The 13,604-nt window shown below is 40.0% G+C and overlaps 1 protein-coding gene across 2 annotated transcripts in view; it reads left to right on the top strand.

Moving 5' to 3' along the window:
* The first annotated feature begins 7,055 nt into the window (after nt 1–7,055).
* The window catches only part of KDM1A (lysine demethylase 1A), an 84,172-nt gene continuing 77,623 nt past the window's right edge, over nt 7,056–13,604 (top strand). For both annotated transcript variants that reach the window (XM_007491203.3, XM_007491201.3), the window contains exon 1: nt 7,056–7,652. In XM_007491203.3, coding sequence (XP_007491265.1) covers nt 7,191–7,652 — 462 coding nt within the window. In that variant the 5' untranslated portion in view covers nt 7,056–7,190. The remainder of the gene's footprint in view (nt 7,653–13,604) is intronic.

Here is a 13,604-nt window from a genome sequence, read left to right as displayed (position 1 = left end):
ATATTTAACACAAATCTTATAATATGGTACTGTAGACACCCCATAAATGAATAAGAAAAAAAGTAGACCTTTTCTGAATGAAGGAAAACCAAAACATTTTACTCAGATTTTTCAGATCTCAGGGACGCTGTACCCCTAACATCCAAGATGTAGAAGAGATACCTGTATATGGTTTAATCAAGGCCCAATCCTTGCCCTCATGGAGTTTAGGATGGCTAAGACAGACAATGAAAACTCCTGATGCATACTATTACCCATTTCATGCTACAGAAGAGAACCAGTCCCCTCATGTTTTAGCCAAATGTGTCAGTGATACAGTTTTATCAATGGACAAAGATTTCTGACCAGCAAAGTTTCTCCTACCTAACTCAGAAAAGACCTCTCTATTCAATAGTTTCCAACTGCTTCATTACAGTTTCAAAGCAATTTTGAAACAAAAGAAATTCTAGAGTAAGACTGAACAGAAGTACATGATTTCATTTAGAATTTTTAGGATTCCTAAATGAAGAAATCATTGGCAGAAAGAAAAGAATGAATCTTCTTGAAACTTTTCCCTCTAAGAGCTCTCTTTTAAAAAACAACACAAAAACATTTCATTTATATTTTATTTTTTTCAATTACATGTAAACAAAAAATGTTTAACATTCATTTTTTAAAATTTTGAGCTCTAAATTTTTTCTCTCTCTACCTTGAAGAGGCAAGCAATTTGATATAGATTATACATGTGCAGTCACACAAAATATTTCAATGCTAGCTGTATTGGAAAAGAAAATATAGACCAAAAAAAAAATTAAGAATAATAAAGTAAAAAAAAGGGAAAAAAAAGCTTTTTTTTCTACATTCAGAGTCCATTAGTTCTTTCTCTGGAGGTGGATAGTCTTTTTCATTATATGTTCTTCGGAATTGTCTTAGATCATTGTATTGATGAAAATCACTAAGTCATTCACAATTAAGCATCAGTATAATTTACTATGTACAACATGGTTGACCTGGTTCTGCTCATTTCACTTTTCATCAGTTCAAATGAGTCTTCCCAGGTTTTTCTAAAAGCATCCTGCTTGTCATTTCTTATAGCATGACAGTATTCTGCCACAATCATACACCACAACTTGTACAGCCATTCCTCAATGGATGGGCACCCCTCCCTTCAATTTCTAATTCTTTGACATCATAAAAAGATATTATAAACATTTTTGTACATATAGATCTTTTTTCCTTTTTCTTTGATTTCTTTGGATTACAGACCTAGGGGTAGTATGATGCTCAAATGAGATGATGGCTATAAAGCACGTTGCAATGGCTAATATACTATATAGATGCCAAGCATTATTATTTAGAGGAAGAGGAGGCATTTACAGTCATCAGGCGTCCCAGCTGATGATGACCATTCCTTGAGCCTACTACCATACTCCTTTTAGGCTCAGGCAATGTTTATAGAGCAAAGCAGGGGTATGCTGGTAAATGTTTAACAGAGTGAGGGGGAAATGGATGCATATGCATTTCTTTTAATTTTAATCTGCATTATTAACACTTTCTTAAGTTTAGACCATCAAAGAAACAATAAATCCAGATCCAATTAATGAGTTACATAGTAAAGGTGTGAGTGCTTATCCTGAAAAACTAATAATTGAGGGACAGCTAGGTGGCACAGTGGATAGATCTCCAGGCCTGGAAAGGGAAGGTGTCCTGGGTTCAAATTTGACCTCAGACACTTCCTAGCTATGTGACCCTGGGCAAATCACTTAATCCACCATTGCCTAACCCTTACTGTTCTTCTGCCTTGGAAGCAATACAGAGTATTGGTTCTAAGATGGAAGGTAAGGGTTAAAAAAAAAAGTAATAATTTTTCTGATAAACTGGTTAGAGATGGCTCTAACACAAAACTTTGACTATATCCCAAAAGTCACTAAACAGCATATAATTTGATATACTAGGCACATATCTCAAAGGGATTCATACAAAATTATTCATAGCAATATTTTTTGTGGCAAAGAAATCCAATCATATTGGGTGCCCATCAACTGGGGAATGACTATGCAAATCATCATTGAATATGAATGTAATGGAATTTATGCTGTAAGAAATGCCGGATGGGAGTCAGAAAATCTTAGGAAGTATGAACTTGTATGAACTGATGCAGGATGAATTGAGCAAAACCAGGAGAACAATTTCTCTAAAGACTAAGGTATTGTCCAGAAAAACAACTTTTAAAGATTTACATACTCTGATCCATGCAAATAGCAATCACCACTGCAGAAGACTGATGATGAAGCACACCACCCACCAACTGGCAAAAGGAAGATGGCAGAATAATTTCTAAATGTATATAAATTTTTATATATTTAAGATTTTATATTTTTAATATATATATTTAAGCCTTTCATCTTAGAATCAATACTGTGAATTGCTTCCAAGACAGATGAGCAATAAGGACAGGGCAATGGGGGTCAAGTGATTTGCCCAGGGTCACCCAGCTCAGAAGTGTCTGAGTCCAAATTTGAACCCAGGACCTTCCAATTCCAGGCTTGGCTTTCTATCCACTGAGCCACTTAGCCTCCCTGATATATATATTTTTTTTAGACTTAGCCAACATGTGGATTAGCTTTGCTTGACTATACTTATTACTGGGGAGGACTTTTATTGGTGGGAAAGGAGAAGTTTGGGGGAGTTGGGAATAGTGATTCTCCTCATCCCTGCCCTCCAAACACACACACACACACACACACACACACACACACACACACAGAGAGAAGAGAGTGGAAGAATTCCAGAAGTAGACACAAATAAACAGTGTAATGTTATTATTAATACATTAAATGTATTATATACTTAAAAACAGATTGAACATAATAAATACACAGTTTCATATACATCTTCTTTTCCTCTTCTTTTTTGTGTATGGATATGTTCATGTTTATTTGACGTTAGTGAAGCTTATAACCAAATAATGAATAAATAAAAGAAAAAGAACATGGCAAAATGATTAGGTCAATTCCCAGTTCTCCTAATAGCAGATAAATACACATGTTCTCCCAAAACTGCTCCAACAATTGCCACTGTTCTTTTTTTTTTGTCATCTTTGCCAATCTGTTGGATAGGAGATATAAGCTCAGAGTGGTTTTAATTTCCATTTCTCTTATTATTAATAATTTGGAGCATTTTTTAAAATGTGGTTGCTGATAGCTTGAATAGACCATTCTTAGACCATTTATCTATTGGAGAACGGCTTTTGTTCTCACATTTATTTCAATATCTATGTCTTAGAAATCAGAAGTTTATTAGAAAATAGTTATAAAAGGATGGATTTGTTGCAAAGGTCTTCCACTCCCCACAGTGAATGTGGGGTTTTCCTTAATGGACTTCCCTGACCAGCAGGGTCCCACAAGGGAAGGGGCTCACCTTTGTGATGGGACCCGAGGAGAGGTAGGAACCGAGAACCAGGGTGGAAATGAAAGACACGGACAAGTCAGTGTTTGAATAGGGCAGGCAATCCCTATGATACTCCCTTTGATAGGAGAGTATGAGTACAAAGGAACATGAGGTGGAGGAGGAGATTGAGATAGGGAATGCAGGCCGAGATGGTTACAGCCTCGGGGAAGGAGAAGGTCAAGAGGAGAGAGAGACAGAGTCATTGAGGAGCCCAGTGGAGCTCCATGGAAGGGAGAAAGGCCAAGAGCCAAGAGGAAGTTCATGGGTTTGCCTCTGGATTTTATTCCTGTCCTGCTTGGGCGGTACTCCCAAGGACGTAGTACCCACATCACAAAGTATAGACACTTAAGATTGGGTGGCAAGGTAGAGGGAACACCTTTGGGCGTGTACATTGCAAGCTGCGCTTTCCCGGGGAATTGAGTCCGAGCATGTTAATGAGTTTGTCTTAGCCAAGGGCCGCATGGCCAGTTCAAGGTTACATTCACAAGCCTCATTGGTATAACCTTATGCTTGGAGACACAGTCGCCATACAGTCATTTATATTTCATAGATGTGAATATGCTTGGGATGCTACAGTGAACACTCTCTTCTAATTCTAATGACATTGATTTTGTTTATGCCAAATCTTTTCAACTTTATGAATTAAAAAATTTAACTTTTATGATCATGTTTATTCCTTGTTTGGTCAGGAATTCTCTCCATGGTTTTTCAAGATATTATCTAATTTCCTCTGATTTGATTATGGCATGATCATTTATACCTAATCATGTATCCATTTGGAACTTCTTGTGGTATATAACATGACATATTGGTCTAAACCAAATTTCTTTCCATTTTCTAATTTTTTTCAGCAGTTTTTGGGGAAAGCTTCAGTGGTTGATGTCCCTTGGGTTTATCCAACTTTATAGCACCATGGTCAATTCATTATAATATGTTGCATTTAACTGCCAGCCATCTCTTCCTTTTTATACCAGACTGCATTCCTTCAGACTTTTCCATAATCCTCCATCATATTTTCTTCTTCCCAAGCCCTGCTCCTTTTTTTCAGCTTCTTTTTATGTGCTGTTTTCCCCATTAGAATGTAAATTTTTTGAGGACAGTCTTTTTGCTTATATTTGTATTCTCAATGCTTGACATATTTCCTTTTTTTTCTTTTTTTCCCCAAACCTTACTTTCCATCCTAATAACAACTCTAAAACATAAGGGAAAGGGCTAGCCACTCATAGTTAAGTGACTAGCTTAGGGTCACACAACTAGGAAGTTGTCTAAGGTCAGATTTGAACCTAGATCCTCCTGACTACAGGCCTGGTACTCCATCCATTGTGCTACCTAGCTACCCCAATATTTCCTTTTAATAAAAAGCTTTTTTACTAACCAATGAGCTAATTGCTTCTAATCTGTTCCATTGATCAGTATTTCTATTTTTAAACAAATATGTAATATTTAGCAGTAAAGTGGATTTTTGTAGCATTGCTATTATACTAATGAGGAACTAGTTAACTTCTGCTTTCTGGTTCTTTCCCTCCAAGGAAAGTTTCTCTTTTGTTATTAGTGATATATAGAGAACAGTATTGACTTAGATCCTGGGTTCAAAATCCAACTCTATTACCTATTACCTCTTTAAGAATTTGTCAATTCAACCTCTTAGGTTCTGTTTCTTCCCCCTCTAAAAGTGGTTGAAGTAGATGATTTGTAAGGTCACTCCCAGCTTTCTATCCATGATCCAAAGATCTTTCCCACTTCTCTATATACCTAGCATTTGGGTGCATACTATATTCCATTTAGTTGTTATAACTGGTTGGACTCAGGCTTATCTAGTCTCCTTTTTAAATTTTTTATAATTTATTTTTAACATTCATTTAAAAAAAGTGAATTCCAAATTCTCTTTCTCCATTCTACTTCTTCCCACCCATTAAGAGGACAAGAAATGTTATATCGATCATATGTGTGAAAGAAATCATTCAAAACATATTTCCAAATAAGCCATGTTGCCAAAAAAAAGAAAGGCAAGAAAAATAAAGACTAATATATTGTCACTGTGTTTTTGTATGTACTCTATCCATTATCCACAGCTGAGGCTACTTACCCCTTTCCCTTCTAGTTCCTCCTTTCCAGGAACAACAAAGGTTTGAAGTTACATGGTATTGATGGACTTGTTATGCTTTTGAATCTTGCCTTTGTGCTTGGTCCCCCCCACCCCCCAACTACTGCTTGTTTAGCCATTTTCAGTAGTCTGATGCTTCATGACCCTATTTAGGGTTTTATTGGCAAAGATACTTTATGTGTGGAATGGGGAAAATATTGAAATTTAGAATTCATTTTAATTATTTAAAACATAATTCTGCAAAGAGGTCTATAGGCTTTACCAGACTGCCAAAAAGGGTCCATGATACAAGAAAGGTTAAGAACTCCCACAGTAGAATGCTTGATCTGAAAGAGACAAGAAGTTTTAACTTTTTTTGTGTTATGGCACCCCAGTTCAGAGAATCCTTTTAGAATAGCTTTTTATTTCAGTGAAAATGAAAATGAAATTTTTTTTCCACTCAAATTCTTGAATCCCTTAAAATCAATCTACAGACCTCAAAGGGGGTTGTTATGCGGAATTCTGGTTAAAAACTCCTATTCTAAGTTGTCTTCCAGTTCTAACAATCTATATTTACACATTCTAAGCACTAAATCGTCTCTCAAGAGCACTACAATTTAAAATTCCAACATTCAATGTGCTACTAAAGTCTGTGTTCTAATATTCTTTGTTATGTGGTCACTTCCCTCCAGTTCTGACATTCTATTCTCTGTCACTCTAGGTTCTAATGTACCTTCTGGCTTTGACCGGCTATATTTTAAGTTTTCAATCTTTGGCCTCCTTGGTTCTACGTTTTAGGGTGCATCAATCTATGATCTTCCTCAAAGACCCCGTAATCTATTCCTTCTTTGCTCTTCCGGCCCCTTTATTGTTTGGGCCTCAGGATTTTTAATCGCAGAGCATGTGAATGATTTGCTATTTGTCTCGCCTAACTCTCCTGCACTTAAGGCTCTGAAGGCAAGCGCCATAAGAGTCGGCTGGGAATCGTTCTTATTTGTTTGGCTCCCAGGTGCCTATAGCAAAGAGAGAGAAGAAGAGAGGCACTAAATAAATTATCTGCGTTATCGGGAGGTGGCAGATTTCCCCCTCACAGAAGGTCTTCAAGCAGTAGTTGGATTGAGAATGCTGGTCCGGTATGTTGGGAGAGGTTATTCTTGTTTAGGAAGGTTAGACTGGAGGGTCTTTGGGACTCGGAAGCGCTGTAATTCTGTAATTGAATTTGTAATAATGGATCTCCTCAGGATCTGAGTAATCCTGGAATCCCACCCTCTGGATTCAAGACGTGGTGACTGGGATCAGCTTTAAAGGGTCAGGCGGACCCTGCTCCACTTGGGTTGGTTTCCCTGACGCTGCCAATTTCAGAATCCAGACAACCAATCACGGAAGCGGTGCTAGAGGAGTACTCCGGCCGCGAGGGGACACTCTAGGATGTCCTGCCACGCCCTCTGCCTTCAACGCGTTCTCTGTGGTGCGCCGCCGCTCTAGCCTGCGACGCGATGGCTCTGTGGTTGAGCGTGTCGGAGCGTGCGCGGCGCCGCCGCCGCCAGGTGTTGGACGCTTTGTCCGGCCCTAGTCGGGAGCGCGTGGGAGGTCCCGGGGCTGCGGTGGTGTCTGGCGGCGAACGTTGGTGGCGGGAGCGAGCGCGCGCGGGCTCGGGCGGTCCGTGGGGCAGCTGGCTATGCTGACCGGGAAGAAGGCGGCCGCAGCGGCGGCGGCGGCAGCGGCGGCGGCGGCGGCTGCTGCGGCGGCGGCAGCGGCGGCGGCGGCGGCCTCGGGGGCTGAGGCGGGACCGGGAGCCGCGGGCGGCGCGGAGAACGGCGCCGAGGCGGCGGCGGCGGCCGTGGCGGCTGCTGCCGTGACCGCTGCACCTCCTGCCGCCGGCCTGGCGGGCTCCGCCGAGGCGGGGCCTGGACCTGGGGCCGGAGCTGGTACTGGGCCAGGGCCCGGTGGGGAGCGCACGCCCCGCAAGAAGGAACCGCTGAGGGCCTCGCCGCCTGGGGGTCTGGCGGAGCCGACTGGCCCCGCTGGAGCGCCTCAGCCCGGCCCCGCTGGAGCGCCGGGACCTGCCGGGACGCCCATGGAGACGGGAATCTCTGAGACCCCGGAAGGCCGCCGGACCAGCCGGCGCAAACGGGCCAAGGTGAGTGAGGCCGCCGGCCCTCTTGAATACCTTAGCCTTCCCCGCCAATGGAGATCTTCCAAGGAAGAGCCTCCTCAACGAGGAGGCCCCAAGGAGACCCCCACCCCCACCCCCCCTGCCCCGATGAGGAGATCTTGGGAGATTTCCACACCGATCCTCTCCAAGGAGACCTCCTACCTCCCAAACCGCCCCCTCTACCTGGGCTCCTGGAGAACCCCTTCCACCGACCCTTTCCAAGGATGCTGCACCCACACCGATCCTCCCCAAGGAGACCACTCACTCTCATTACACGGTGGAAACCACATTCCTTACTCCATGAGTGGAGATCCCAGTGGACGACCTCCCCGTCCAGCGAGATTGCCCCTACCAGTGCCCCAGCAGGGAGATATCCCACATCCTGGATGGAGACTTGAGGACACACCACCTCCGTTCCCTACATGAAGCTCAACCCTCCCCCGCCCCCCCCCCCCCCCACACTTACTTCCTTTCCTTTGGAGATCTTCCCACCCAAACCTAACGAATTAAGATGACCTCCCCCCAACTCATACCATTCCTATCCTACCATAGAGGCCCTAGATTGATAAACCTCCAGCATAGAGGCTGAAGGTAACTTTTTAGACTATGCCACTTTTAATCCAGCATGCAGACCCAAGGTGATGCTCCAGGACTTCATGCCACCACCACCACCACCCCATTCCAGCATGGAAATCTTGTCTTTAGAATGAATGAACCAAGAAGTATTTGCTAAACATATATAGGCAAAGGCATTGGGGATTTTTAAACAGGTCAGGTGCTTAGAATTTTTTTTAGCCCTTTTGTCTTAGCACCAAGAACAGTGTGAGTTAGGCAATAAGTTAAATCGCAGAGTCACAGGGCTAGGAAGTGTCTGAGGTTGGATTTGAACCCAGGACACCTTCCATCTCTAGGCCTGGCTCTCTATCCACCGAGCCACTGAGGTGCTTAAAATTTTTTAATAGAGAGGTGAGGGTGGTTGAATATAATGTGTGTGGATAGAGAATAAATGTATAGTCATTAAATATAAGGCATTTTGGAAGAGAGAATAATAGCATTTGTTAGCCAAAAAGAAGTTAATGCTTGGGCTATGTCTAGAAGGAAGACTGAAATTGTGAGGAGGAGGTGAGGAGTGGCTGCATTCCAGCCGTGGAAGATGACCAGTGAAAAGGGGTACAAAGCCAAATGAAGACAGAATGTGTCCAGTAATGTAGAGATTAAAAAGAGATTGAAACATTAAAATAAACAAGAATTTTATCCTAGAGCCTGGAAGGAACTACTGGAGATAACTGAGTAGTATTTGGCCAGATCTATACTTAAGCAGTAGGGTGGAGAAAAATTTGAGTCTGGGAAGAAGTCCTTTGCAATAATCTAGAGGAAATGTGATAAAGGACTGAACTAAGGTGGTAGTCTGTTGGAGTAAAGAAGGGGAATCTTAAGGGGAGAGAGGTGGATGTAGAAAAGACATGATTTGGCCATTGACTAGACATGTAGGGAGAGTGAGGAGTTAGTGGTGAAAGATCATTCTGTTTTACACATGCTGAGTTTGGAATGTCTTATGAACATCCAGTTTGAAATATCCAATAGAGAAATTAGTGATGTGGGTTGGAAGCTCAGAAAAGAGACAAGGGCAGGATCTGTGAGTTATCCAAGGCATAAACAAACAAACAAATAAATAAATAAATAAAACTATGGCAGCTGATGAGAACACAAAGAGAGCAAGGTTAGGGAGAGAAGATATGAATACCAGCAGTTATAAGGCATGATATGAATGATGAACCAGTAAAGGAGATTGACAAATAGGAGACACCTTAGACAACTTTGATAAGCAGAAAACCCAAGAGACAGTGGGGTCATGAGAGACCAGAGAGGAAAGAATACAGAAGAAAGGGTAGTCAACAGTGTCAAATATAACAGAGGTAAAGGATGGGGACTGAAAAAAGATAATCTAATTTGTCATTTAAGAAAACATTCTCACTTTGGATAAAGTAGTTCTAGTTGAGTGATGAGGCTGGCAATCAGATTCCAAAGAGTTGAGAAGTAAGAGGAAAAGAAGAGGAGGCAGTTGAGTATGGTTGGTTTTTTCTTAGGAGTTTGGCTGAGAAAAGAGAGCTATTAGGTGTGTTGAGGGGATGTTGGGATCTAGCTGTTGTAGTTTTAATTTTTTTCTTCCTCCAACATTCACCCTCCCTCATTGGGAAAAAAGAAAAATGAAATCCATATAACAAATGTATATAGTCAAATGCTATACATTCCCACTAGTCAAAAATATGTCTCATGCATTTCAAGGACAATATTCTTTCTAGGGAGGTGGGTAGCTTTTTTATCTTTGGTCCTGTTGATCATTGCATTGATCAAAATGAGTGGGTCTCTCAAAGTCGTCTTTATTCTATAAATCATTCTAGTTCTCACTTCACACAATACTAATTTGGTTTCTCTGAAACTGTCCTTTTATTCATTTCTTCTCTCTCTCTTTTTTTTTAATCCATACCTTCTGGTTTAAAATCTATACTAAGTATTGTTCCAAGTCTGCAATCTTCCGGGATTTAGTCTTTCACAATTTGGTCATCTTGCTGTCCCAGCAATAGAATGCTCCATCTTCTGGCTCCCAGTCTTTGACCTTGCTGTCCACCATGCTCAGCTGTTTTTCCTAGCTAGTTCCCTGGTTTCTTTTCCAGATCTGCATTACATTCTATCTACTCTGTATTTACATATCTTGTATGTACATAGTTATTTACTTAGGGTCTATTAGGACCTTAGGTCATTTGAGTACTTGAACATTGTTTTTCCTTTTCTTTGTATCCCCATTACTTAATAGCCTGGCTATTACTAAGTGATTAATCCATTTGTGTTGATTGATTTGTAGTCCCAGAACCAGCTAGTACTTTACACATAGTAATAGGTATTGGTAAATGCTTCTTAAATGAATGAAGAAATTTTCTCCTTTCTAGTAGGTCCCATCTTCAAACAAATGAACATGGGAACTCTCAAATTTGGATTGCTCCTACTCAGAAATTCTCCCTTCTTTGGTTAAAAGTCCTGATTTCAGAATTGGACTGCTTAGGGAATTCAGAATTCTTTCTTCTCCTCCATCAAGGAGTTTGGGTTTCTCAAACATTATTCATGAACTACCCTTTGAGTGAAGAGTGATTACATGTGCTTATTCCATTTGCCATTAATTGTGAAATTAGCTTTTATGCTCTGCTTGGTTTTGACTCCATCACTATTATCTTACTGGCTCACTTTTCAGCTTTTTATTGTATATTACCTTTCCCTATTAGATTGTAAGCTTCTTGAGGGCACAGATAGTTTTTTAATTTTTAATTTGTGTCCCCTGTACTTGCCTGGTACATAATTATAGACCTTTTATAACTTAATAAATGTTTCTCATTTATTGTACCATGAGGAGGGACAAGACACTTACCCACACCACAATCCCTGGGGTTTTCTGATTCTTATGAAGAGGACACTTAAGGGGAATGAGAGTGACTTTGATGTCTGGGAAAGCTAAAAAAGGGTTTTTCTGTGAGAGCTGCTATATCCCTGCTTAGACTTTTTTCCAATTAGAGAAACAATTTTTTACAGTTGTTTTCTGATTTTTTGCAATTCAGACTCCCCATGGTCTTATAGGTTCTACCAGTGCATGCAATACATATTCCATATTTCCCATGCTCTGACAAGATATATATCATACATACATTTAAAAAATGCATGAAGGAAATAAAGCAAAAGATGGAGTGCTTTGATCTGCAGTCACATTCCAACAGTTCCTTCTTTGGCTAGCATTTTTTATCATGAGTCCCTTGGAGTTATGTTGGGACCGACCTTGTTCTGCTAATAAGAGTTTAGTACTTCACAGTTGATTATCATACTATGTTTCTGCTACTCGTATATACTGTTCTCTTGATTCTGTTTAGTGTACTTGTATCAATTAATATGTCTTTCCAGGTTTTTCTGAACTTATCCTTTTGTCATTTCTTATGACACAATAGTATTCATTTACAATAATATTATCACTTGTTCAGCCATTCCTCCAACTGGTGGATAGCCCCCACCTCTGTTTCCAATTCTTTGCCATTACAGAGAGAGTTGGCAAAAATATTTTTGTGCAAGTATGTCCTTTTCCCCTATCTCTGATCTCTATTGGTACTTCTGGGTCAAAAGGGTATGCATAGTTTTATGGCCTTTGGGTGTGGTTCCATACTGCTCTCCAAAATGGTTGTATGAGTTAGTTCACAGTTCCACCAGCAGTATATATTGTCCCAGTTTTCCCACATCAATTCCAACATTTATCATTTTCCTTTTTGATCATATTAGCCAGTCTGATAAGTGTGAAGTGGTATCTCAAATTTGCATTTCTCTATTTGATAGTGATTTTGAGCATTTTTTCATATGACAGTCGTTTTAATTTCTTCCTCTGAAAACTGTTTTGCCTGTTCATGTCCTTTGACCATTTATCAGTTGGCGAATGCTTTGTATTCTTATAAATTTGACTAATTTCTCTATATATTTGAGAAATAAGGCCTTTCTCAGAGAACCTAGCTGAAATTCCCCAACCCCTCCAACCCTCATTTGTTGTTTCCCTTCTAATTTTGGTTGCATTGGTTTGGTTTGTGCAAAACTTTTTAAATTTGTTGTAATCAAAATGACCTGTTTCATTTTTCGTTATGTTCTCTACATCTTTAAAAAAAATTTTTTTTGTATTGTTCCATGTTTACATCATTCATTGTCTTGACCTCCTCTCTTCCCTCCCCCCTCCCAGAGCTGACAAGCAATTATACTGGGTTGTACAACTGTTGTCACTTGATACCTATTTCCATATTATTCATTTTTGCTATAGAGTGATTTTTTAAAAGTCTGAACCCCAAATCACATCCCCATACATACGTGTGATAAGTGATGTCATATGTTATTTCTTTCTCTCAATGTGAATAGCATATTCTTTTACATAAGTCCTTCAGGAATGTCCTGGCTTGTTGCATTGCTACTAGTAACAATGTTCTCTACATCTTGTTTGGCCATAAATTCTTCCCTTATGCATAAGTCTGACAGATAAACTTCTTTGTGTTCCCCTAATTTGTTTATGGTATCACCATTTATCTCTAGATCAAATTTCTAGATCAATTTTGACTTTTATCTTGATGTATGGTGTGAGATAGTTTATCCCTGGTTTCTGCCATATTGTTTTCCAATTTTCCCAGCAGTTTTTGTCAAATAATGAGTTCTTCCCCCAATCATTTAGATCTTTGGGTTTACTGAACACTAGGTTACTCTGGTCATTAACTACTGTGTGTTAATTTCCTAACCTATCCATTGATCAACTATTTCTTAGCTAATACCAAATTGTTTTCATGATTACTGCTTTATAGGACAGTTTCAAATTTGCTATGCCTCTCCAAACTTATTGGCACAATGGAAGGAGCTTGACTGTAGAGTCCAGAGAGTTTGGCCTCTCCTGCTGAACTTATGTAGAATGAATATAATATACTACCTCCCTCAAAGAGAATTTGTGAAATCTAAATGTAATATAAATGCAAAGTATTGCCATCAACAAAGCATTTGCACCAAAAAAAAAGACTAACGTCTGCCCTAGAAGAATTGCTTTCCAGTCATAAAACATAATTGATGATATGATTTCTGGTTACAATCCCATTTGAAATAGTATAAATATTCCTTGTGTTGTGTGATGAGAGAGAGTTCAAAAAGATTGTAACTCTCCTGGGGTTACACAACACTGGATTTCAACAGAAGAGACCTACTCTGATAATTAACTAACTTTGTGATCTTGGGCAAGTCACTAAACCTTGGATTCCTTATTTGTAAAATAAGGCTAATATGGCCCTACTTTCTTTATAAGGCTATCTGGAGAAAGCACTTTGCATTTCTTAAAGCACTAGAGAAAAAGCAGCTGCTATTATCTAAGAATACTTATTGGAGAAT

Source organism: Monodelphis domestica, chromosome 4 (genome assembly GCF_027887165.1).
Source record: "Monodelphis domestica isolate mMonDom1 chromosome 4, mMonDom1.pri, whole genome shotgun sequence".
In the NCBI taxonomy this organism is placed as follows: Eukaryota; Metazoa; Chordata; class Mammalia; order Didelphimorphia; family Didelphidae; genus Monodelphis; species Monodelphis domestica.
The sequence above is the reverse complement of the archived record's forward strand: the minus strand, read 5'-3'. Positions and strand labels throughout refer to the sequence as shown.